The sequence below is a fragment of the Pongo abelii genome, chromosome 8 (genome assembly GCF_028885655.2).
Source record: "Pongo abelii isolate AG06213 chromosome 8, NHGRI_mPonAbe1-v2.0_pri, whole genome shotgun sequence".
In the NCBI taxonomy this organism is placed as follows: domain Eukaryota; kingdom Metazoa; phylum Chordata; class Mammalia; order Primates; family Hominidae; genus Pongo; species Pongo abelii.
Genome location: NC_071993.2, coordinates 92,265,619 through 92,291,437, shown reverse-complemented (window position 1 = coordinate 92,291,437; position 25,819 = coordinate 92,265,619). Strand labels below are relative to the sequence as shown.

At 35.6% G+C, this 25,819-nt stretch overlaps 1 protein-coding gene across 7 annotated transcripts in view; it reads left to right on the top strand.

Annotated features, from left to right (window-relative positions):
• Positions 1–25,819, top strand: part of PRKG1 (protein kinase cGMP-dependent 1) — a 1,319,235-nt gene that overhangs the window by 1,151,387 nt on the left and 142,029 nt on the right. For all 7 annotated transcript variants that reach the window (XM_024253325.3, XM_024253324.3, XM_054522585.2 and 4 more), the window contains one exon: positions 2,269–2,334. In XM_024253325.3, the coding sequence (XP_024109093.1) occupies positions 2,269–2,334 (66 nt within the window). The remainder of the gene's footprint in view (positions 1–2,268; positions 2,335–25,819) is intronic.

The window sequence follows — 25,819 nt, the reverse complement described above, 5'->3', positions numbered from 1 at the left end:
GGCCAGTGGCTGGGTGCAGTGGCTCATGCTTGTAATCTCAGCACTTTGGGAGGCCGAGGCGGGTGGATCCCCTGAGGTCAGGAGTTCGAGACCAGCCTGGCTAATATGGTGAAACCCCGTCTCTGCTAAAAATACAAAAATTAGCCAGGTGTGGTGGTGAACGCCTGTAATCCTAGCTACTTTGAACCTGGGAGACGGAGGTTGCAGTGAGCCGAGTGCCACTGCCCTCCAGCCTGCGCAACAAGAGCGAAACTCCATCAAAGAAAAAAAAAAAAGAGGCCAGTTTGGCCAGAAGGCAGGGAATGTGAGAGAGACACTGGGAGGAGTGTACTGGGAGTTAACGAGACTATAACAAAAATTTTAGAGTTAAGATGATGTAGTATGGTGGGTGGATTAAAATATGTACAATAATTGATGGCTTTTTTAAAAAACAGGGCAACCAGTGAGAAACAAATGAAAAGGAAAGTTACTCATAAGAAAAACATAATATGCAACACATAAGAATACATTTTTTAAACATCAGGACCCAAGTGAAAGAAATTGTGAAACTGTATTTAAAGATATGAAATTATATCTGAACAAGTAGAAAGTCATGCCATGTTCTTATATGGAAAAAATAATATCATCAGAAATTCCTTGCTTTGATGTCAATGAATAAATATTAATATAGTACAACTCTACTAGAATGCCAAGGTGGGTGTTTCAGAAGTGGAAGATTATTTTAAAGTCTATATGAAATAATGAATGCTTAAGAATATCATCAAGGAATTTCTCAAAAATAATAAATGCTTAAGAATATCATTAAGCTATTTCTGAAAAAAGGATTTTAGTAAGGGAGAACTTGCTTTGCCAAATATTAAATACAAATAGTTAATTTAAAGCGATTGTAATCTAAACAGCATGGTATAGCAACAGTGAAAGACAAAGAGATCAGTGAAAAATAGAGTTCAGAAATATATTTCAGAATGTAGTGTGTTTCAAAAGTATAAAAAGTCACTGGGAACATCTTTATTCTCAAAACTTTAAGAGCCTGTTATTAGAGATGTGATGTTTTTTGGTTTATAGACTGTATTATTAATGCTATATTATTTCATATGTAGCTATCTAATATATTTCAAACATATTAATTATTAATTATATTAACTTAGAAATTTTATTGTTTTCGGAAAAAGTAAATTTTCAAATAAAACTTATTTTGTAATTTTTAAATTATTTTTTAAAACTCTCATGGGTACATAGTAAGTGTACATTTTTATGTGTACTTAAGTATACATAGTAGGGGGTACATGAAATGTTTTGATACAGGCATGCAATGTAAAATAAGCACACTGTGGAGAATAGGGTATCCACCCCCTCAAGTATTTATCCTTTGAGTTACAAATAATTCAATTACATTGTTATTTAAAAATACACAATTGTGTTATTATTGACTATTGTCATCATATTGTACTATCAAATAGTAAGTCTTAGTCATTCTTTCTATTTTTTTGTACCCATTAACCATGTTACCATGATAGTGATACTAGTAATTTTTAACTAGCTGAAAATGAACTGTGAATGTTAATTTATCAAATCCACCTGTAACTATTGGATCAAACATAAGATACCAGGATAGATTTTCAAAGGTTTAAGAGGTTGATAGATACGAATGCAGTAACAAATTAAATGCTTCTAAAGGGACAATATTTACATGTTTCTATCAGTGTGACTTAAGATTTGTCAAATACTCTTAAAGAAACATAACCTCTGATATAGATGAATGACTATGTGCCATAAGTTGCCAAAACATTAGCCGCATAAAAACAGGGTCTTTAAAGTAAGGAAATAATTTAAACAAATCAGTTGTTCTCAAGGATATAATGATAAATTCATATACAAATGGATCAGATACTCAATTTCTGGAAGTATAGCTTCAAATTCTTGAAAAACTTTTGCGTATTTATGTTTGTTATTATCTTGATCGTTATCCAACTATTTTATTAATTTCCCCAAAGGGAATGATATCAAATTTGTTCTACTTGGGTGAATGAAATTTCAAATTTGAAAACTGTAACTACTGGATTGTAACTGTAGGATTTGTATGATTAATGACAAGGGTAAGATGATTCCTCAGAAAAAAAATTTTGAAACATAAACAAAGCTTAAGCCTGGAGGTGGATAAATCAGAAGAGTTTATATAATGTAAATTTTTTCCTGAATTAATCACAATGGACACTGTGCTTTGATATTAAAGGTTATTTTATTTGAATGTCTCTATTTTTTATATAGGGAAGATGTGAGAACAGCAAACGTAATTGCTGCAGAAGCTGTAACCTGCCTTGTGATTGACAGAGAGTAAGTACATTGTTTTATTATGTGAATTACACACTCATATCAGCAACACACATGAGTTCTTGGAATTAGACACCATTTTATGGAGCTATTAATACTTGTTTTATATCTTTTCATTTTTAAATGAATTCTGTATTTGTTTCTTATTCTCTATTCTTAAAAGTGGCTGGCTCTGCCATTCTAGCTTTGTGATCTTTAACAAGGTACTTAATCACTGTGAGCTTCAGCTCAGCTCATTTGTACACTGGGGTAATGAAATATCATACGGATATTTTGAGGATTAGTGAGAACATATGAGTAAAGCATTTGTCCAAGTGTCTTTTACTCAGGAGGTACTCAACCAATGCTAGTTATTTTTGTAAATTTTTAGAATTATTATTCCATTTTTGTTAAGAAATGGGTTATTCTTTGAGTAGTTTTAGTTATCCCCTCTATTCTCCTATCTCCAGACTTCCATAATAGAAGCATTTAGGGAAGAAACTTTTGAAGAAATAATCAGTTCCAGACATAGGCATATATTTAAGGCCATTAAAAATTTGTCTAATAATGTCTATCCCTGTTTCTTCTCTCAGTTCTAGCTTGTTCTTTTCATTACCTGGATGCTTTATAAGTTAAACTGCAAATGTCAGATTATTGATTCTCCAAGAGCATGGTTAGAATGCATATGTACTTTCTGGAAGCAGTCGAACAGATTTTTCTTCCTTGTAATGTATGTGGATAAATTCATTAGAATAGCCAAGTACCTGACCCAAGAAGAACTATAAAACATCCATTTTAGTGGAGCCATTCAAACTGGAATAGGCAGTGAGTGACCACGTAGAATGAACCTGAGGAGCCAGGTATGATTAGCCTAGAATGATGGAGCTGGATACCGAGCTCAGAGGGCTCCGGGTGGAGAGAAATTCTACCCGATTTACAAATCTCACTTTGAGAGGCCCTTCTGTGCTGGATCACTAGAACCAGAGCAGAGACACAGTTGCAGAATGATAGTAATATCCATGGATATTTCTGAAATTGTTATATTTTGTCTGGTTCCCCAAAACAATAATTACCAATTCGCTCTTCTATTCAACTCACATTTTACTGAGAATCTGCTATGTACAAAGCATTGTCCTAGGAGAAGATTCAAAGGAGCAGCACAGATGCAGAAGAAAAGGTATTATTAGGTGGATGTGGAAGTATAGGAAAAGCAATATAAATATGGTGACTAACGTAAGAAATACTCATAGGAAAGCTATCAGCCTTTTAAATTGGCTAAAGTGAGACTGTGTAAAGGTAGTTGGTGGAGGTGTTGTAACAAGTTCACAAGCATGCTGGCACTGGTTCACTGAGAAAATTGAATGTTGGGATAAGGGCAGTTCTGACCATTTTATGCAGCAAAAAGTTATCACTATAACAATGGATTTAATAGACTAATCTGAGAATTCAATGTAAAACGAATTAGAGGGAGAGGTTAGAGACAAAATAGTTGGTTAGGAGTCTAAATTCAGTTGGTGATTATGAGACCATTTGTAGGAGGAACCTATAAGAAACGAAGAGGTAAAACCAGAAAGTTTCACGTCTTACTGAATGTGAAGAGCAAGGGAGAAATTAGGGATGTCGTTGGGATAGAAAAGATGTAAAAGGAAAGTAGAAAAATCAGTTTGGTAGGTACAATGACATTCTACTAAGAATGTAATGCATTGAACATACAATGTTGAACACTCAAGAATGGATGGCCTGCAGGAGACAGGAAATGTGGGACAGAAACTTTTGTTAGAATTAACTTAAAATTAGCTTTAGAATTGCCTACATGTGGTTAGCAGCTGAAGCTATGAGACAGGACAGAATTGCGTGAAAGAATCGAGAAGAAGATTAAAAAGCCAAGGCTAAATTTAGGGAAATCCTTTCATTTAAGCATTAGGGAAAGTAAAACCAGTGAAGAATAATGAGATGTTAGAAAGCAGAGCAGTGTAGGAGACTTCAGAAAGCAAGAGGATATTTCATGAGAAAAGAGATAATCACAGTGTTACAAGCTGAGAGGCATGCAGATAGAGAAAAGGGCAATAGGCTTAGTAACCTGGGAGAAAACAGTTTTATTAAAGTGTCAAGAATGGAATCCAGATTACAAAGTGTGACTAGGTGGAAAGGAAGTGAGAACACTGAGCTTACAGTATACAAGTATCCAGGAAGTTGGAGCAGATGAAATACTAAAGGGGATATTTGATAAATGGGACCCCAGGGGAGAAAATAGTGGGCAAATGAGGAAAGGTTCTTGGAGAGCACATATATATATGTATTTTTGATTTTCTGAAAAGTGAGAAAGAGGCAAGGTAGAAAATTTGTAGAGAAATGCCGGGATGTAGATAAGGATAGTTGTGGGAACTTGAATGGACTTAATCTTGCCTCTTTTAAAGCATGAAGCAAGGAAATCTAGTGAGGGGAGGAATGAGACTGAGGCTTTTCCCTAATCCTAATTTTCTCTCCTTATCCAAACCTAGGCATTTACACTGTACGCTGACAAGTGAATGGATGTGGTCAAAGCTCAATACTTGAATCTTGACTGCACCATTTTACAAGAATATGGGTAAATTACTTAAATTCTGAGTCTCAGTTTTCCTGTCTGAAAAATTGGATAACATTATCAAAATTATAAAATTGATTTGAAAATCAAATGATTTAACATAGGTAAACATCCATGCACAGCACAATACGTGAAGTAAGCACTAAATAAATATGCCCTTCCTCTTCTTACAGAAGCCGTAGGATTACCTTGGATTTAGCTGTGTTTCTCTCTACTCAGCATTGGTTTATCTTCAGGGTTATATACGGAGAAGACACCTTGAGAGAGGTCTACCTTAAGCACAAATACAGAAAAATCAGCTTGAGTCTAAGAATTCAAAAAGTACATTTGTATACTCTTAGCAGAGAAGTTGGGCTTCCAACCAAATGTTGAATTCACAGCTTTATTTTTTAAAAAATGAAACTGTAACTGAAGGATCCTGTCAAAATCCTGCTGCTGATACCTAATTTATGGCCACTTAGAAGAGCACCAGGGCTTCATCCCATGCAAACAGATGGCAGACATTAGCACTGTCAACAAAAGTAGCTTCCTTCACAAATTTACAAGCGAGGTACCATGTTCCATAAGCCAGTGATTATGTTTTATCATTCCAGAGGGAGAGCAAAAGAACATTATTGTAACTAATCATGCATGTCATTGACAAACCAGAAGATGATTAACAGATACATGGTGTCCTCAAAGGCATTCTCTAAATATTGGTTTCTTGTAGTCTACTTATTGTCTTAATAAGTACCTGCAGTGGTGTCAAAATTTATGAATATTGTATAAAAAGAATATTAGTCTAACAGAACCATCCATTAATAAATTTCTTAAATATATAAAAAACAATTAAGTACCTTTGGTACCCCTTTTTTTGGAATTTATTTTGAAAAGAAATAAATATAAAACTAAGTACAGTCATTCCTTAGTATCCATGGGGGATTGGTTCAAGGACCTCCTTTGAATACCAAAATCCACAGATGCTGAAGTCCCTCATATAAAATGGCATAATATTTGCCTATAACCTATGCATGTCTTCCCTGTATTTTAAAATATATCTAGGTTACTTACAATACCTAATAAAATCTAAATGCTATGTAAAAACTTGTTATACTATATTGTTTAGGAAACTACAAGAAAAAATTTCTATGCATATTCAGTAAAGGTGTAACCAATGTCTTTTTCAGCTAAATATTCTTGATCTACAGTTAGCTGAATCCACAGATACAGAATGCATGAATACGGAAGGCTGACTGTATACTTTTGTATTCTGTGATCAGTTATGCAATGTCTGCTTATTCACCGTTATGGGAAGCTGTTTAAACTAAAAGTTCTATTAAGATAATTGATTTTTTGACACATTGAGGATCATTTTGATAATTGTTCAAAGACAGCAACTTATAATTATTAGTAAACCTTAAAGAGTTATATATTTTTCCCCAGGAAATTAAGATTTAAATTATCAGAGTCCTAACTCTATCCCTGATTCACTGTGTAGCCTCTGAGACACAGCCATACTGGTTATGAAAATGGAAACATTTTCATGCTGGATGGTAAATAGCACTCGTCTGAGATCCCTGCATGTCTCTCCCACTCCTCTGCTGCCCCAGTTGTCTGATTGCCCCCTACTCCTAGGACATTCTAGATCCTTCTTTAATCCAGCAAGTAAGGAAGTGAAATCTGGCAAAAACCAGGACTATTGTCCATTTTTGTTGGTCGGTTCCTGGGCCCTACTGGCCATTAATTATCTTTCCTTTCACCTCTGATAATGTCAAGCTAAAATATAATGCCCTATTATCAATTGTTTTCATGCTTTTGCTTTACAGGCCTATTATTTAAATAAAATCAATTAGAAAGAAAACAGAGGAACTTTTTTGTTTGTCATGGGAGTAAGACTCCTAAAGGATCCAGTGGTCTTCATTCTTTCCCTCAGAATCACTCCAGGTGATTCTTGAGGCCCTTGTGGGACCCTAGAAGACACTAAGAATGATTTATACAGCACACATGGCTGATGATGTCCCTACCATCAGTGACACTCTGTGATGTTTTCTCATACCATGGGGCCAGTTTTGTTATTGGGACAGTCTAGGAAGTAGAGACCCAGAACTAGCCCAGAGTAAATGCAATGTGATAGAGCATAAAAATGATGAAATTAGGAGGAAATATCAAGCATAAGATTGTAGGGCATTGCAAGTAGCAATCTCTGAAACTGAGATATCTCTAGATATCAGGGAAGTCTGGGTTACCATGTTTCAAGTTTTTGACCTCCCCAAACTATAGTCACCTGATATATTCATGCCATATATTTAAAAATGTACCAAGACTCTCGCCATAATTGGGGAGCAACTCATAAGACTAAGGTTGATCCCAAGGTCCATAAATAATAAAGTAGCAAATATATTACTGAGGAAGATTAGACACAGAGAAAAACATCACTGGAGTTGGCAAACTAAAGACTATTCCTCGACACCCAGACTGGAGCCTAAGAGTTAAAACTGGGTATGTTTAATAGATTTGGCATTAGAGCTAGACTAGGCAATTTTTATATTTATTCACAGAGAAAGATAACAAGGAATGCCTGATTCCTGTGTCAGGTACTGGGATACTGAGATGAACAAGACACAAATTCAAAATAGGTTTGAAAACTGAGTATATAGAACCAGCTCAATTAGAGACAAATTGGTGTCTGTATTAGAATGGTTTTTTGTTCCTCTACCAGTGCTAGTAGGAAAACCTCAGTGCCTTCCATGTGTAGCCTCTGTTTAGAACTCGTTTGTACTCTTTAGCCACAACAGCATCAGTCCCCAAGGATACAGCTTCTGATGCTGGTCTCTATCTGAATCTCCTCCCAGCCTCATTGCTTACGGTGAGTTTGTGCCTTCCTCCATTTCCTGTTACTGCATTTATTCAGATATTCAACTCCAAGTTCCAGGGGCAAAGAAACAGAAATACTGAATCCATGCTCTGGGATAGGAAGATCACACAGTGAACCAGCCATGCAGGAACCTGCGTGGCCATTGGAACCCAGAGTGCCAAACGGGATAGAAATATGTGGAGAAAATAGTATTTATGTAACTCTTCTCAGGGAGGTGCTATTGGTATTTCTGATAAGCAACTTGGGATTGGGGGGTAAGGCTTGCCAAGGTGCATACTCGAGGTAGAATAGGTGATCGCTAAACTGCCTGGTAGGTTGCATTAAGTGTGGGAGTTTTATCTTCTGAGTGGGGTCTGCAGGCATGACTCTATTATAGAACTACATGACTCAAACAAGGGGTTGGCAAACTTTTTCTGTAAAGAGCCAGATAGTAAACATTTTAGGCCCATGGGACAAATTACCTTTGTTGCAGCTACTCAACTCTGTCTTTGCAGTGCAAAAGCAACCAAAGATGATATGTAAATGAATGAGGACAGATGTGTTTCAATAAAGCTTTATTTATGGACATTGACATTTGAATTTATATCATTTTCTTATGTCAGGAAGTATTATTCAGCATTTGATTCTGTTCTCATCATTAAAACATGTAAAAATCATTCTTATCTCATGGCCATACCAAAAATAAGCAGCTGACAGAATTTGGCCTATTGGCCATAATTTCTTGACCCCTGACTTAAATAATATTAGAAAGTGGAAGGCTATCCATAGTTGTCCTGCTCCAGTTTTTCTCCATCCTGTACTCAGCTTTTTAAAATAAAGCAAATACATAAAAAGAACTGATTTGAAGCGTCTGATCAGCACTGCCCATGGTGTCTTCCAGCGCGCTCCTCCTGATACCATCTGACTGTTTGTCTTCCAAACACTGGCACGCTTTACTCCATCCCCTCAATTTCTTCACTTTACTCTTCTGTACACATCTTCTGTAATTCTTTCCCATTGTATCCCCATCCCACTCCACTCCCCATGAACACACCTCTTTTTGTAGTTGATTCCTGCACCTCTTAATTCCACTCTTGCATTCTCTAGAAGTTTGCTTCAGGCTTCGCATCAATTTGGTAATAGCTAACTAATTAGAGATTAAAATGGTTCTCTGCAATAATTATTTGCATTATGATAACACCCCTGAGGAATGACAAATCGTGAAAATCCAGAAGAATCTTTTAGCATGTCAGGTGCCATTGGGGGAGAGAAGACGGAAAGTAGAGGGGAGATATGGGGACTGCAAACCCTTGCAGGCACCACTCTGAGATCACCAACCATATCAGTCTCAGGAAGGAACATGCACCCAATGGTGATTTTCCCACCGAGGTTGCCTGTATTCTTCTTCTCATATAGCTTGTCACTCTGTGTCCACATTATAGGACTGAATGAACTCTACATGTCACATCGCCTATTGTCACATTGCTTAACTAATAGGATGATACACTTAAAATATTTCACAGCCTCAACCTTTCTTACAGCCTAAGTGGATTTTATTTTGGTTCATTTTCCTGAATAAAATCTAGGGTGATGTGAGGATATTGGCAGGATGATCACAGGAAAACAAATGTGCCTTTTGAGAATGGTGTCAGCTGCAATTATTTGAACTTGTCTTTTTTTACAGAGCTGTTATTGACTGGTGTGCTTTTCAAAAAATATGTATTAAACAGGAAAGATAAAATCTAGAGGTTTAGAAGAAAGAGTGACATTATATTCGTTCCATTTAATGATGTGGGTTGAATTATAGCATGCCCTGAACAAGCATGATCTAACTACAAAATAAGTACAGTCTCATTGGAAAAGGAGTATACCCTGAGACAACATTTGTGGTTTAAAGTCATGGAAAGAGACAGTTGAGACAACTCCTCATGTTTGCCTGGCTTTGAAATGGTAGTAGACATTCATCCTATTGCAAGTCCTTATAGCAATGGTATACAGCATGACTGACTGGGATGCCCAGACTGTTGGTTCATCCGCCCAACCAGAGCTTACTGGTTACCTGCCATATGTGAACCATCCAGACATCTAGTATTTGGGGTTTTAAAGGCAAATATTTAAATATTATATGCTTATTTCCATCTCTGTTATATGGATAATTTCCAACAATAATCTGTTAAGCCACAAACTTACAAAGGTTCTCTTTAGTAACCTTTTGACTCTGCTCAAAGTAAAAGAAGTCCAATCTCAATTTTTAATATGCTGGTGGGCCATCAATCAAAATTTAACACACTTAAGAAATTATTGTTAAAAAAATGTATATGGTAAGTGGATAAGTCAGAAAGTCATAGAAGAGATTTAAGAAGGAGAAGTAAAAGGGAACATACAAACCAGAGCTTACCAAGCGTTTTTTAGAAAAGGCCAAACAATAAATACTTTCAGCTTTTTGGGCCAAACAGTGTCTGGCATGAAAACTCAATGCCATTTCACCCAAGGGCCATAGTTTTCTAACCCCTTTTATAAATAAACTTATTTTACAGATGAAGAATTTGAGGCCCAGAAGTGTCAGGTATACTCAAATCACACTGTTTAATAAGAATTAAGACAGATCGAGTATTCACATTCTTATATTATAATGCTTTTGTTATATCTCAGGATTTTAGAAAATAATGAGAATTTGGAAAACCTCTCTTCCGAATTCTTTAGTTTAAAAATGAGGAAGGTGAGTCCTAGAAGGAGTGTGGATTGTCCAAGCTCTTTAATGTCAAGGGTGGGATTACAGCACAGGCCTCATAACATCTGTTTCAGTGGTTTTTCGCCTACCCCACATTATTCTGTAAATGACTAAGATAGAAAACTCATACATTTATTAATTCAATAAGCACATACTGAGAGTATCAAGTGGGTTTTATGCTCTAGGCTCAGTGCTATGATATATAGGGATGTCTAAAAACAGTTTCCTTCAAGAATCTTGGAGTCATGAAAATGAATAAATCATATGATAGTCCACCTAAAAAAGAGGAATTGATGGCTTATGAATTGAACTGAAATATTTTCATTGAATTAAATATTAATCTAATTATACTACTTCTAAATATATGTAGATATATGGATCTATATAGATATCTCTTAATATGTAGATCGATGGATCACTGGTAAAATATTTGAGTTCCAAATGGCTCTTCAAATGGATAAGAACCTCACGAGTCACATCTCCACCATCCTGGCTAAATATTTGGAATTACAGAATTTAAATGATAATTTTATCAATTCAGCTAATAAATTTATTTCATTAAAAACATATGGGCCCTTATTAGCTTACTCCCCTCACATCCCATAACAACTTTGGTTCGCCTGTTGATTTTCATTGTACCGTCCTTTTACTTGCCATACCATACATTTACAACACTTGTTTATCTGTATTGACTTACAAACTACAAGCTTAAGGAGGACAGGACTATGTTTATTTGGTTCACTACTGTATCCACAATTAGCACAGTATCAGGAAATATAATAAGTACCTACTGTCTATTGAAATGAACGAATGAATGAATGGATGATGCCATATTAGTCTGAATCTAATCAGCATATAGTAATTTGAGCAGCAAAGTGTTACGATAAAAAAATATTAACTATAATAGGGGACTGGAATAATAAGGGATTACCTAGTATGAAGCAAAGAAAGCTTTAGAACATATAGAAATAGCAGATATAAGGAGTATTCAGTAACACTACTCCTGTGAGAGAGCACCCAGTGAAGACACCTCCCTTCTTGCCCTCCCCCCTTCCCCGCTCCACCCTGCTGAGGCTGAGAGCTAGACCTTGTTATAGAGCAGGGTTCCTGAAGCACACCACTATTGACATTTGGGGTCAGATAGTTGTTTTGTGTTGCAGGGGTGGGCTGTCATGTGCAAAGTAGGATGTTTGGCAGCATTCTGCCCTCTACCCACTAAATAGTAGTATCCCTCACCTCTCCAGTGTGACATTCAAAAGCATGCCCTGAGCAAGCATTGCCAAATGTCCCCTGTGGGGTGAAAATCACCCCCTGTTAGGAAGGATATAGTCATTACTTACTGGATGGCAGTGAAGTCTTTGTGATGCCAAGCCAATAGAACTTGTGCCAGGAATCTGCACTGTAGGGTGCAGGAAAGCTCTCTGTAAAGGGAGGCATAAAACCACCTGAGGGGAAGTCCGCTAGGGAAGCTGCTGGCTGCCATGTACTGTAGTAGCCAGACACAAGAGAAACCTCAAGAGCTTACCAAGAACATTGGAACCAGGAAGCTGAACCCTTTTGTCCTTGAAGTATCTCTCCAATACCTTCTGCCAACAAAGTTTCAGTGCCAGTCAACCTGATCCACTTTTACAGAGCAGTTAAAAAGAGTAAATTTTGGACTGAGAGGCAATAAATCAATTATCCATACAGATTCCAAACCAAATCCTATTCTGGGATCCAGAGATATAAAGGTGAATAGCAAAGTCTTCTCCTTCTTTGGATTAACTCTTGGTCCAAACAGATGCATTCAAAAATCAGCATGAGAAACTGCATTTTGAGTAAGAATAAAATACTTGGGGAACATTGAGGATGGAAGAATATGTTTAGCTGGTAGCATCCTAGAACTTCCTGGACAGTATAACATGAGAGCCAAGTTGTTAAGTTTGAGTAGGTATATTGCAAGTGAAGAAGGAAGGGTAAAGACAGCTACTGCTGAGGGAAGGACCTGTATAGAACACAAGGAATTTAGAAAGACTTTTGTACAGTAATAAGGGGAGTGTGGCAATAACAGAGGATTTATGGGACAAGGAATTGGATAATTAGGTGGAAAGCTGGAAGATGTGTTTGGAAAGAAGAGATGGGGATAGATGGTAAATAAATATCCTAGTATCTCAAACTAAAATAATCTAGATTTATTTTGGGGGCAATAAGAAACCAACAGAGAACCATTGGAACTGTATTTTGTATTTGTTTTCGAAGGAAGAGAGTAGGAGATTAATTACAATGGGGAAGAACTCAAACAGGCAGACTTTTAAGATACTGATGCAGTAGTCCTAAAGGATGTTCATTAGAGCTTAAGAGCCTTAACTTTAGTCTAGGGCCAGGCACAGTGGCTCATGCCTGTAATCCCAGCACTTTGGGCGGCCAAGGCAGGTGGATCATTTGAGGTCAGGAGTTCAAGACCAGCCTGGCCAACATGGTGAAACTCTGTCTCAACCAAAAATACAAAACTTAGCCTTAGCCTAGCATGGTGGCACACACCTGTAGTCCCAGCTACTTGGGAAGCTGAGGCAGGAGAATTGCTTGAACCCAGGAGGTGGAGGTTGCAGTGAGCTGAGATCGCGTCACCGTACTCCACCCTGGGCGACCGAGCAGACTCTGGCTCAAGACACAAAAATAAAAATAAAAATAAATAAACTTTAGTCTAAAGTAGATTTTTATTAATGATTAAATGTGAGGGATGAAAGGGAAATGTTTCTAGTTTAGGAAACTTTGATGTATTTAATAAATAAACAAATAATAGATGTATGTAATAGATAAAGAATAGAACAAGACAGAACAGGTTGAGATGTAAGTAACTGGCTGATTCAGTTACGGATATTTCAAGTTCAGGCTGCCTAAGTGATATGCAGATAGTCAGCAGATGTCCATTGGCGGTTAGAAATGTGAATTTTGTTGAGTTTTACTTTTTACAATCAGATGATGAATGGAAATTGATGTTGGAGTTCATAATCATTTTAAAAATATAATAATCACAGCTTTGATTACATTAATTACAGTTATTGTTTTGTTTTGCACCAATGAATAAATAATTCATTTTTTTTCCAGTAAATGCTTGAAACCTTACCATATTTCTAAGACTTGCATTTTTGTCCATTGGATGTTATAAAACTTGTTATTTAGAAATTCACAATGTCTTCGGAACTCATAAACAAGTTGTATGAGTGAATAAGAAAATATAAAGGATTTCAGTTTCTAAATCATAAATATCCATCTTAATTTCTTCAATTAAAAAGATAATATTTGAAACTTTATATTTGAAAATCTCTTTACCATTTTTATGTACAACATTTGGCTGTTTATTTGAGGAGACGTTATAATGCTTCTTGTGTTCCAGAGGTAAACCAGGGAGGGGAGGGCACCAGGATTTATTTCTGACAGAAGCTTAGCAATCAGTTTAAAAATTCACTGTATAGTCATGAAGTTTGAGAGTTGAATTCTGCTTTAGACATCCACAGCGCTTTTTTGGTGGAGTTAAATGGTTTTGCTTACTTTAGTATTCACACTTCCCTGGTGAGACAGTTATTACAGGCCCAGCTGGGTCATAAAGATCTAAGACTTTTCTTTTCTTTTTAATATGTCTAGCAGTTGGTACTTGTTTTGAAACTCATAGCATGGATGTATGAATTGGATTAGCATCAGCCACAATAACAGTGAAACTTCATTCCCAGACAGCTGTGTTTACAAAGGAGGCCTTTTTTAGAATTTACTTCTTTGCATAAAGTACAATGATCATATTAGCCATTGCTTTGCTACAGTCATATAATTGAATTAGTTTTAAATGGAAAGCCAGACTAGCAAAGGCAAATCATGATTTGCCTTTAATAGTCAAGAAGGGTGCTGTCCTCCTAGCTGCACTGGAGATAGTACATTGTCATCTAGACAAGAAACCCACTTGGGCTGAATAACATTTTATTTAATTATTTTGCATTATTCCCATAGGGTTCACTTTAAATCTTCTCTCTTTTTTTTACCTTCCTAATATAGTCTATATCATATGATTATAAATGTAATAACTGTTTGTTTTAGAAAGATTGGAAAGCATAGAGACATATAAATATAACCCTGCCATTCAAAGGGAATTACTGTTGATAATTTCGTGTCCTTAAATAGTGAGATAATTCTGCCTAGATATTTTTCTCCTGCTTTGTCTACATCCTGGGGCAGCATTAATAAATCACATACACACAGATAGAGATATTAATGTATACACATAGATGCTAGATGTACTATAGATGAATAGTCATTAATTTTTCTCACAGCAAACTTGCAAGGAATTCTTTTTTTTCTCCATTTCAAAGGTAAACTAAGCTTCACATAGCCAAACTGTCATGTTGCAAAACATACAGCTTGTAAGTAAAGAAATGGTATTTGAGTTTAATTCTATTTTCAAAGCCTGTTACAACACATTACTTTACCACGTTGCATTAGCAATTTACCATGTTAATAAAAACACTTCATGTATAATTGAGTTTCTTTGTCATAGTTTCTTGACTGTGCTTGGGCATTTAAGCTCATTTTAATTTTTTATTTTGTAAAGGATTCTCTGTGTTAAACTTTACCCCTGTTTTAGAAATATGCAGTATTAGAATTACTGATTCAAAGGATATGTATTTTTTAAATTATTGCCTAGAATCATTATACAGTTTACTCTCCAGTGACAATATATGAGAACATCTGTTCCACTGCACCCTCGCCAGCTTAAGTTTTTGGTTGAAACATGACTGGGGCGAATCAGCCCAAGGCATTAGATATATCACCGTCCTAAAAGAGTTAGTTTGACATTTGTTCTTTTCCTGCAGTTGAGACATAGAACTTAATTATTGACAGAATCTGGAAGATTGTTCATTCTTTAGTGATTGCTTCTTTGTTCTGGAAAAGAATAAACAAATCTAAGACTTCAGAAAATTGGGAGTAGAAATGAGCTCAAATAAACTTTCTCTGAAATGTCAAAAGTAAATAGTAAAGGCCAACAAGGTACCTGAAAAGAAAGGGTAGACAAAAGAAAAATGGAAATTATCCAAGTAATAACTTATATAGGAATAAAACATTATGACTTGAGAAGATCCCAGTTTATAGATGATATAAATTGTGGTCAGTGGTGGAAAAGAAAGGAAGAGTTCACACAAGCTAACTGATAAATTTTCTCAGCATCCAAATACGATGTTTTTGTTTTAATACACTCATGTCAGCTAATCCCCACAATAGCCCTGTGGGAACAGAAAACAAAAACAGTTTCAGAGAGAAATTAATGATCAGAAAGACCCAGTGACTTGGTCAGAGTTACATTGCTGTATTGGAATTCCAGGACTGTCTGCACTAAGACCATGCTCTGTCAATTATACCAACTGTTTCTTTTATACCAACAAAGTAAGTGGTAACTGGAAAGCGTGGTTGTGTTTGGGGAAAGAGTAGGGTAGGAGAGATTAAAGGCAGCGAAACCGAGGATGCTTCTGAAGTAAGAATGTCAATAACTTGAATAAGGCAGTGGAAGTAGAAAGGAAAAAGAGGAACAAATTCAAGAGAGATTGCAAAGGTAGACTGGATGGACTTGGGTAAAAGGGAAAGGTCATAGATAACACCAAAATTTCTATCCTGAATTATTGGTAGGTGATAATGCCATTAGAAAGACAGAAAACCTAACAGCAAGTCTGGATGGAAGCTGGTTAATACAGTTATGGTTAGGTTGAGTTTGAGGTACAGGTGAGACATGCATATGACACTGAGAAAAAATGATGACAATATGTATCTGGAGAGTTTGAGGATACAGATATAGATTTGAAAGTCATCGGCCTGGGGGTCTGAACTGAAGTCTTAAGGTTAAATGTTATTTTATGGGAGAACTTAAATCAGAGTACTATGTAAGAACTAAGTTCTAATAAAAATCAGACTACCTGCGATCAAATTGTAGATCACTTTCTAGCTATGTGTTCCCAGGCAAGTTTATGTAACCTCCCTTAGCCTTGTCACTTATGTATTCTCATCTAGGTAACATTGGCAATGCCTGGAGACATTTTTTGTTGTCACAACTGGGTTTGCTACTGTTATCTTAGTGGGTAGGGTTCAGGGATACTGTTAACCATCCTACAATGCACAGGACAGTTCCCTAAAACAAAGAAGTATCTTGTCCAAAATGTCAGTAGCTCTGAGTTTGAGAAACCCTGCTGTAAGTATTCTATAAAGCAGAGATAACTATACTTACCTCATAGAGATGTTGTGAGGTTTCAATGAGATCATGAAGGTAAAAAACAAAACTGAACATATCTTAAACAAGAAATATTTAAGAAAACAAATTTAATATATTGAATAGAAAAAAAGGCAAAGGACACAATTTGGGAAACGATTTACCTTTAAGAAATGTCAGAGGAAGGAATGTGTGTCACATATGCTGAAAAGTAGCGTAGAGGTAGAAGAGAAGAATCGGGAAAGTGGGGCATCAGCGATCAGCACAGAGCAGCTTAGTGGAGTGCCATGAGCGGCTATTGCATGACTGCAACCAAGGAAGAAGGCGAGCAGGACCCTGAACCTCAGATAGCTCACCGAGGATGGGACCTGGAAAGAGACCACTGGGGTGAATGGTTAGCAGAGTCATGATAACTTTGAGGGAAAAGTTGTAATAAGGGTGAAAGAAAGATGGGAATAGAATTCCAGGCAGCAATAGGCTGAGAATTAATGAAAAATGAGGATGAGACATAGGAAAAGCAGCTTCTTCACACTGGCTATTTGACCACAGAGGATAGTTTTGCTTTTTTTTTTTTTTTTTTTTTTTTTTTAGGTTTGGAAAGAACATCTTGTTTAGACTGAAAAGAAAGAAAAGTCAAAAGGGAGACAACAAAACAATAAGAAAGATTGTAATTGATGGAGCAAGAGTCCAGAGGAGAAAGATGAAAGACTCTGTGATTAGCAGCAATGAAAAGGAGACTTGTTTTAGAAAAAATATGGGGTACTTCCTATGGCAGAAAAGTATGATTATAATGTCACTACACTTGAAGTCCAGGGAAAAAATGCAAATCTATTTAATGAGATTTTCATTTGTAGCTTTTGAAAGGTTCATAAAAAGCATAAAAAGCTGAGTTCTTTTTATGAACCTTCCAAAAATTACAAATGAAAATCATATTAAATAGCCCAAATACACAAGAAAATGTATTGTCTAGATTGCCATTGGTGTTCCCTCATTAGACTTCCTATTAAGGACTGAATTATGTCCCCCACCCCAAATCCATATGTTGAAGCCCTAACCCCCAATGTGACTGTATTTTGAGACAGGGCCTTTAAAAAGGTATAATAATTAAGGTTAAATGAGGTCATAAGAGTGGGGCCCTAAACCTATGGGACTGGAGTCCTTGGAAGCCAGGAAAAGACACGAACAGGGCGCACATGCAGAGGAAAGGCCATGTGAGGCCTTGTTAGCCGAAGACAGGACAAAATAACTCACCAGAAACCAAACCTGGTGGCTCCAAGCCAGGAAAAGACACAAACAGGGCGCACATGCAGAGGAAAGGCCATGTGAGGCCATGTTAGCCAAAGGCAGGACAAAATAACTCACCAGAAACCAAACCTGGTGGCTCCTTGATCGTGGACTTCCAGCCTCCAGAATGGTAGGAAGATAAATTTCTGTTCTTTAAGCCACCCAGTCTGTGGCATTTTGTTATGGCAGCCCCAGGGGTCTAATTACTTCCCTAATTGGAACTTTTATACTCATAATACAATAGGAGAAAGAAGGTGACCTGTTGAAATAAAAATTATTTATCTTAAAGAATCTTGGCCGGGTGTGGTGGCTCATGCCAGTTATCCCAGCACTTTGGGAGGCCAAGATGGGTGGAATCACTTGAGGTCAGGAGTTCAAGACCAGCCTGGCCAACATGGTGAAACCTTGTCTCTACTAAAAATACAAAACTTAGCTGGACATGGTGGTGGGTGCCTGTAATCCCAGCAACTCAGGAGGCTGAGACAGGAAAATTGCTTAAACTCAGGAGGTGGAGGTTGCAGTGAGCCAAGATCACCCCACTGCACTCCAGCCTGGGCAACAGAGCAAGACTCCATCTCAAAATAATAATAATAATAATAACAATAATAATAATAATTTGATTGGCCATAAGGGCAGGATTTGAGAGAGAAAGCAGATATTTAATACCAAATCTTAGACACAACTGTTGACTAGATCACCTCGGATTTCCATATTGGGGAGATAAATATGGTGCCAATTACGGCTGGGATTGCAGGTGTTAGAAACAGGTTGCCTTGGTTCAAATCCCGGTGTTGACAGTTACTAGACATGTGACCTCAGGCAAATTACTTAATTTTCTTAGCCTTGATCACCTTACCTGTAAAACAGGGAACATCCATGTAAAATAGTTTGTACAATCCTAATACATGCTAGCTAGTATTTTCATGTTTTATTTGAAATTTTTATATTGCTAAGTTATATAAACATTAATTTGTGACATAAAGGGATGCATTCGTTGTTAAGCTTCTAATGATTTTTTGGGAAAGGTATGTATTTCCCTTTCTAATCATGTAATGAGAGCAGAAATAAAAAGTCCAGTAATTGATTGATATTTATAAAAATGTTAAGCTAATGTCTTTGTTTCCAGGAGTTTCAGAGCATAAATAACCAAAAGTCTACTAAAAAAGATACCTTGGGATAGATTTATTGTGCCATTTTAGGATTTCACTTTCAAGTTGCTTAATAGAAAATCAGTGACTATCATAGTATTTGCATTCCCATGATATTTTTCTTAGCCAGAGTTTCCCAGAGGCAGTTTTTAAATAGTCAGTTACTAAAAAGTGGATTGTTGTAACTGATATCTACTATAATTGATACGTCTATATAAACTAGAATATATCAGCTATAGATTTTTATTGTTTTTAATAAATATGGCCTATTTGTTTTTAGACAATTTGGATAAGATTTTTTGCCAGTTATATGAATTTGTAAATTTTTAATAATTTGTAAGTAGAGAAGCTTGAAATTTTTAAAAACATTTCTTTTAGATTTTAGGGTACATGTGCAGTTTTGTTACATAGGTAAACTTGTGTCATGAGGGTTTGGTGTATAGATTATTTTGTCACTCAGGTACTAAGCCTAGTACCCAATAGTTATTTTTTTCTGCTGCTCACCCTCCTCTCACCTTTCACCCTCAGGTAGGCCCTAGTGTCAGTTGTTTCCTTCTGAAAATTTTTTAATAGATAAGACACTCATTGTTGTCATAGATTCTGCTTTGAGAATACCAAAATTTTGAGAAAAAATTCACATTTGCTTCTACATAATTCTATCACAAAATGGTCTTAAAATTGAGAATTTACAGTGTTAAGAAAAAATTAATTTAGTATTGATAGTTTGTTTTCATTGGGAAAGCATATTATTCTGATGAAATTAATTAAACATATGTGAAACTTATCATTGGTTTTCATGTCAAAACAGTACAATTTGGTCCAGAAAAGCAATGATAGGAAGACTAATGTATAATATCTACTTTTGTTAGTATGGATTTTATATAGTAAGGTAAAGAAAGTTGCTAACACTTAAAATAATTGGCCAGCCACAAAAAGTATGTCCATTGCATGGACTGTTTGATTTAAATATAGTTGAGAGATATTTATTTTTAAGGAAAAGGAAACATATAGAGTTGGCACATTAGGGCAATCTATTCTTATATTTTCCTCCTAAACACTGAAAAGGCTAAGAACTATCACATGAGATTTGATTCTAATTTCTCCTGCTTTTAATTGAAAATGAAAGTCATGCTACATTTTAAAATCCTTTCTTCCACTTTAATTGGGATTCATGGATATAAATTTCATTATGGTCTAAAATAATTACCTTCATTTAATGTCCTCTATATAATTCAATGTTAAATTGCTAAGTGTTTCAAATCACTTCACCCATATTTATACCAATGTATTGTTTTATTAGGACCCAAAATGTATGCTAGGCATTCATTTTAACTAAGCCTTTGTCCTAAGAGTTCGTATAGGTGGATACCCTAAGACACACAGAGGACTTTTAACTCACATATCTTAAATTTTAAATAAAACTTTGCTTCAGAAACTTAAGAGTTTGCTTGTCATATCCTGGGCACATAGATACACCCAAATGAATAAATGAGTAAGTGGTTGAGTGAGTCCATCCATCTATTTATTAATTCATTTTAAATTTCTATTACAGGCCTGGAAATACTCTAGTTCCTAAATAGAGATACTGATGAAGAAGCTAGACTAGGTGCCTGATCTCATGAAATGTACATTTTGGCATGAGAAGACAGCAGATATTTAAACAAACAAAGTGATTTTTAGCTAGTGGTGAGTGAAAATGAGTTAAAATCACAGAGTGACATTGGGAAGGATTTTGAGTAAAGGCTACTTTGCATGGGTTGGTCAGTCCTGTACAAAAAGGAAACAATTGAGCTGAGACCTGAATGGTACTGAGAAAAAACCATGAAAATCTAGAGAAACAATGTTCCAGGCAGAAGACAAAGGCCCTGAGGCAGATGCCTGAAGTATCCTATGGTCAAATGTAGCGTAGGATAATTCAGAGAAGTTGTAGAGGTCAGCAGAAGAGTGACACGATCTGATTTATGTTTTTAAAAGATTACTCTGCTTACTGTGTAAGGATGAGAGAGGAAATAAAGGAAAAGGCAGTTACAGAATTCTCCAGTGAGAAAATGGCAGTTGAGACCCAAAGACAATATAAAAGAGGGGATTCATTTCAGATTATTGAAGTTAGAATATACAGGATTTGGTGTTGGATTAGATACAGAGGAAGGAAGAGGACAATCTAGAACAGGAGTCAGCAAATGTTTTTCGGAAAGGGCCAGGACATTAAAGAATATCTGTAAACCTGGAGATTAAATAGCTCAGTTTATAGAGAAGGAGACTGACCAAAAACTAATAATTCCAGAACTCTGCAATATGCTCCGAAAAGCAACCACAAGGTGTCAGATAGGATTCAGAAAGAGGCATATAGGTGGGGGTGAGAGAGAAAGTGAGTTGTCTAGGACAGTGCTTTTCCAAGGATCTGTGCTTAAGGACCAGTTTTGTTGTGGACAGATGTTTTTGTAAAACAAAATACAAATGAATTGCTAGAAAAATACAAGTGAAAAAAAGCATAGAAATAAATGCCACTCTTTTTTCCTATTATATTCAGCATACATAAAATCCTATTTCAATAAAAATACTAGAACAAACATAATGCCAGATAAAAGGAAAAAAAATTGCCCCAATTAATCACATTGTCATTGAAAGCATGTGTACAAGTAATAAGAAAGATAATGGCTATTATACTTGTCTTACCGTCATAACAAAACCACAATTTATGAGTGAAATAGCAGTTCTCCATTCTGACTGCAATTGGTACACTTAGAAAGAACACTGTGGATTTCACTGTCTAGGCTTTAATGTGTCAAATATGCCTGTTTCTTGATTGTTAGCTTTTTTGATCTAGGTTAGATGGATGATGGAAATGCCACTTGCAGGGAGTAATGTGTTCTTTAGCTGTTTTATGTTTTGTTTAATACACTCAGAATAGAGAAACCAGTCTCACAGAGTAGAATTGACGGGAACAGAAGAAGTCATTTTAAAGTAATATCAGCATACTGCAAAAATTTATGTTTATTTATTTATTTATTCATTCATTTATTTTGAGATGGAGTTTCGCTCTTGTTGCCCAGGCTGGAGTGCAATGGCACGATCTCGGCTCACTGCAACCTCCGCCTCCCGGGTTCAAGTGATTCTCCTGCCTCAGCCTCCTGAGTAGCTGGGATTACAGGCATGGACTACCATGCCTGACTAATTTTGTATTTCTAGTAGAGAAGGGATTTATCCATGTTAGTCAGGCTGGTCTCGAACTCCTGACCTCAAGTGATCCACCCGCCTTGGCCTCCCAAAGTGCTGGGATTGCAGGCGTGAGCCACTGTGCCTGGCCTTCATTTTTATTTTTTATCCAAAATGGAACAAGTGATGTTCTATTTTAGTTAATCTTTCATTAGTAGCTAGTTCTATCAATTACTCCTGTAAACTATGGTTAAATTTTGATTATCTTTTGATAAGATAAATAGATTCCGAATTTATATACTTTAGGTTAAAATTAGCAAACTAATCTTAAAATAGCACACATTTAATAATACCCTCTTACTCATGACTTGTATGCAGCTTTTACCAAATGTTTCTCACCTTATGGATTTGACAGTAACACAAATCTGTACCCTGTTCAAAAACACAAGACCACTGATCTTGCTCTTGGATGTCTCAGCATTGTCAAATTGCTAGAAAAGTTTCTAAACTTCTGTGCTTATGTCTTTATAGACTAGCAACAAATAGTGGGCAAACTATACTTTGAGTAGCACTACTCTACAAAAAGATTGTGAATTCAGTCATCCTTAGAAAAGGGTGAATCATATATAGGAAACTTGTATATAAGTATTTAAGATAGAATATTTATAATATCAAAATTGTGTATAGGAAAATCTCAGAACACTTCTTTTTAAAACAGTGTTTCTCTTTTTACACCCTTTATTAAGATGCATATATTCCTTTTTATGTCAATATTTTTGGAGTACAGGTGGTTTTTGGTTACATGGATAAGTTCTTTAGTGGTGATTTCTGACATTTTGGTGCACCCATCACCCTAATAGCGTACACTGTACCCAATATGTAGTCTTTTATCTCCCACCCTGCTTCCACCCTTCCCCCCGAATCCCCAAAGTCCCTTATGTCATTCTTATGCCTTTGCATTCTCATAGCTTAGCTCCCAACTGTAAGTGAGACATGATATTTGGTTTTCCATTCCTGAGTTACCTCACTTAGAATAATGGTCTTTGACTCCATCCAAGTTGCTGTAAATGCCATTATTTCATTTTTTTATGGCTGAGTAGTATTCCATGGTGTATATATACCACATTTTCTTTATCTACTCATTGGTTGATGGACGTTTATGTTGGTTCCATATTTTTGCAATTGTGAATTGTGCAGTTACAAACATGCATGTGCAAGTCTTTTTCATATAATGACCTCTTTTCCTTTGGGTAGATATACAGTACTGGGATTGCTGGATTGAATGGTAGTTCTACTTTTAATTTTTTAAGGAATCTCCGTACTATTTTCCATAGTGGTTATACTAGTTTACCTTCCCACTAGGAATGTAAGTGTTCCCTTTTCACTACATCCATGCCAAAAAGATGTATATATTCTGAACAGTTAAGGATTAAAAGTGAGAAAGAGTTAAAAATAAAATCTTAAGCTAATGTTTGTCACCAATATTTCAACAGTAGAATTACTAGATAAGCAAATAAACAAAAAAATTGAGAAGTTTAGTCATTTCGTATTGGATATTTCTGTGTAACCAGGCGTGTCCTACATGCTTGACTAGGTTGTTTTCCACACTTAACCATTAAGTTGGTTATAGTATAAGCACAGACAGCCTAAAATCAAGTAAGTACTAAACCAATACAATTTCAACTCTGAAATAACTGAAAAAAAATCAAGGAGGATACATGCCAAAATGTTAACGTTTAGCTCAAGATTGTAAAATTACAATAAATCTTTTATCCCTTAGAGTTCTTTGGTGTCTTTCAATTTGTTAACATATTGCCATTGGAAACACACACACACACACGTAATTTTAAAATTCAAAACTAGATGATTTCATTTGATTAATATAATAAGCCTAGTCAACTTAACAAGACCCTGTCCTGGAAAACACTGATTTATATAGACATATTAGACATGGAAACTTGATCAGCACTAAGTCACTTTTTTATTTCTCAAAAGTGACAGTAAGTAAAAGGAGAGAATTCCTGAAATCAATTCTTAGCTTTTTATTCGTTTGTGCATATGCTAGATTGGATCATTATTTTCAAATGGTGGTACCTTTTAAAGCACATAATTATAATCAGGAAACAGTTTAAATGAAGTGTTTGTTATTTGAAATCCGTTTTTCTAGTGAATAATCCCCATGATAGATAGGGGGATATTATTACAAAGCAAAGACACAGACAAACATCTAATACTTTGGTGTGTGTAACTGTCTCTTGCAAATATAAACATGTGCATGATAAGAAAATACTAATAATTATTTACTCATAAAAATGTCATTGCTTTCCATGAAATTACTAATATGATTTTGAGTAGATGAAATTATTTTTATGCACACTGTAGCCTTCCTTCTGATATGCATTCTGCTACTCATTACTTCTCACCTTTGTATTATAAGGCTTTGTGTCTTATCTATAATATAAGACTCTAAATTCCTCAAAGTTGTACTTTATTCTTTTTGCATAATCCACAGTAGCTTGAATTGTCCCTTATAGACAGTAGGCATTGTATATGTACATATGTGTGAGTTTGGTTGAATGAAAGGACTGATGGATGGATGGATGGATGGATGAATAAATGGATGGATAACTGGGAAAATATGGATGTGGCTGGTTTTATTTTATTTGGGGGTAATTTTTTCTCCAAGGAAACATATAGTCACATGATACTTGATAGTATAAGCGACTAAGAATTACGATTGTCCCGTTATAAATAAAATAAACAAAAAATAACAAACATAAGAACACTTGAAGCCACAAAGTAAATCAAGGGATTTTCTGCATAAGTGTGTCAAAACAATGAAGGATCCCTCTGAAACCTTGGGCTTAGCTAAGTAAAACGTCTCAACTACTTTGGAACACTAACTTTCTACATTTTTAAATAAATATTTTTTAAAAACGATTTAGATGAGATTCAGGTTAACAAAGCATAACGGTATAGCCTGTGAAATTAAGAAGGCTTTGCCAAGCGTTCTGGTAATACCTGACAAACATTTTGCTTAGCACTATTGAAGTGTTTGAAATAGCTTCCAGTTTAAGATTTTACCTTTTACACTTTTTGAGTTATAACATTTCACTATTAAGTGTAAAAAAGAAAAAAACTCTTTTGAATGTTATGAGACTTTCTCCCACCCTATTTTTAATTTGAAAATATTCTATTTTTAAAATGTTTATACAAAATTCTAAGCCACTATATCATAATAAATGATAGGAGATCATGAGAATTAAATCAACTAACTCACACACTATATATATACACCAAATATATATACACATATGTACATATATGTATTGTGTTAGTTTATATATATATATATATATATATATATATATATATATGATACTTTGTAACCTGTAAAGTAAACTTTAAATGCTATGATTTTTTAGCAGCATGGTAATGCTGATCTCTGATATTTGGACTGCCTTTCTAATAATTTAAAAGACCATTTCTGTCTAGATGAAGTCTCATTATATCACAACTGATGAACCAAATTATATTCTTTTCAGACATA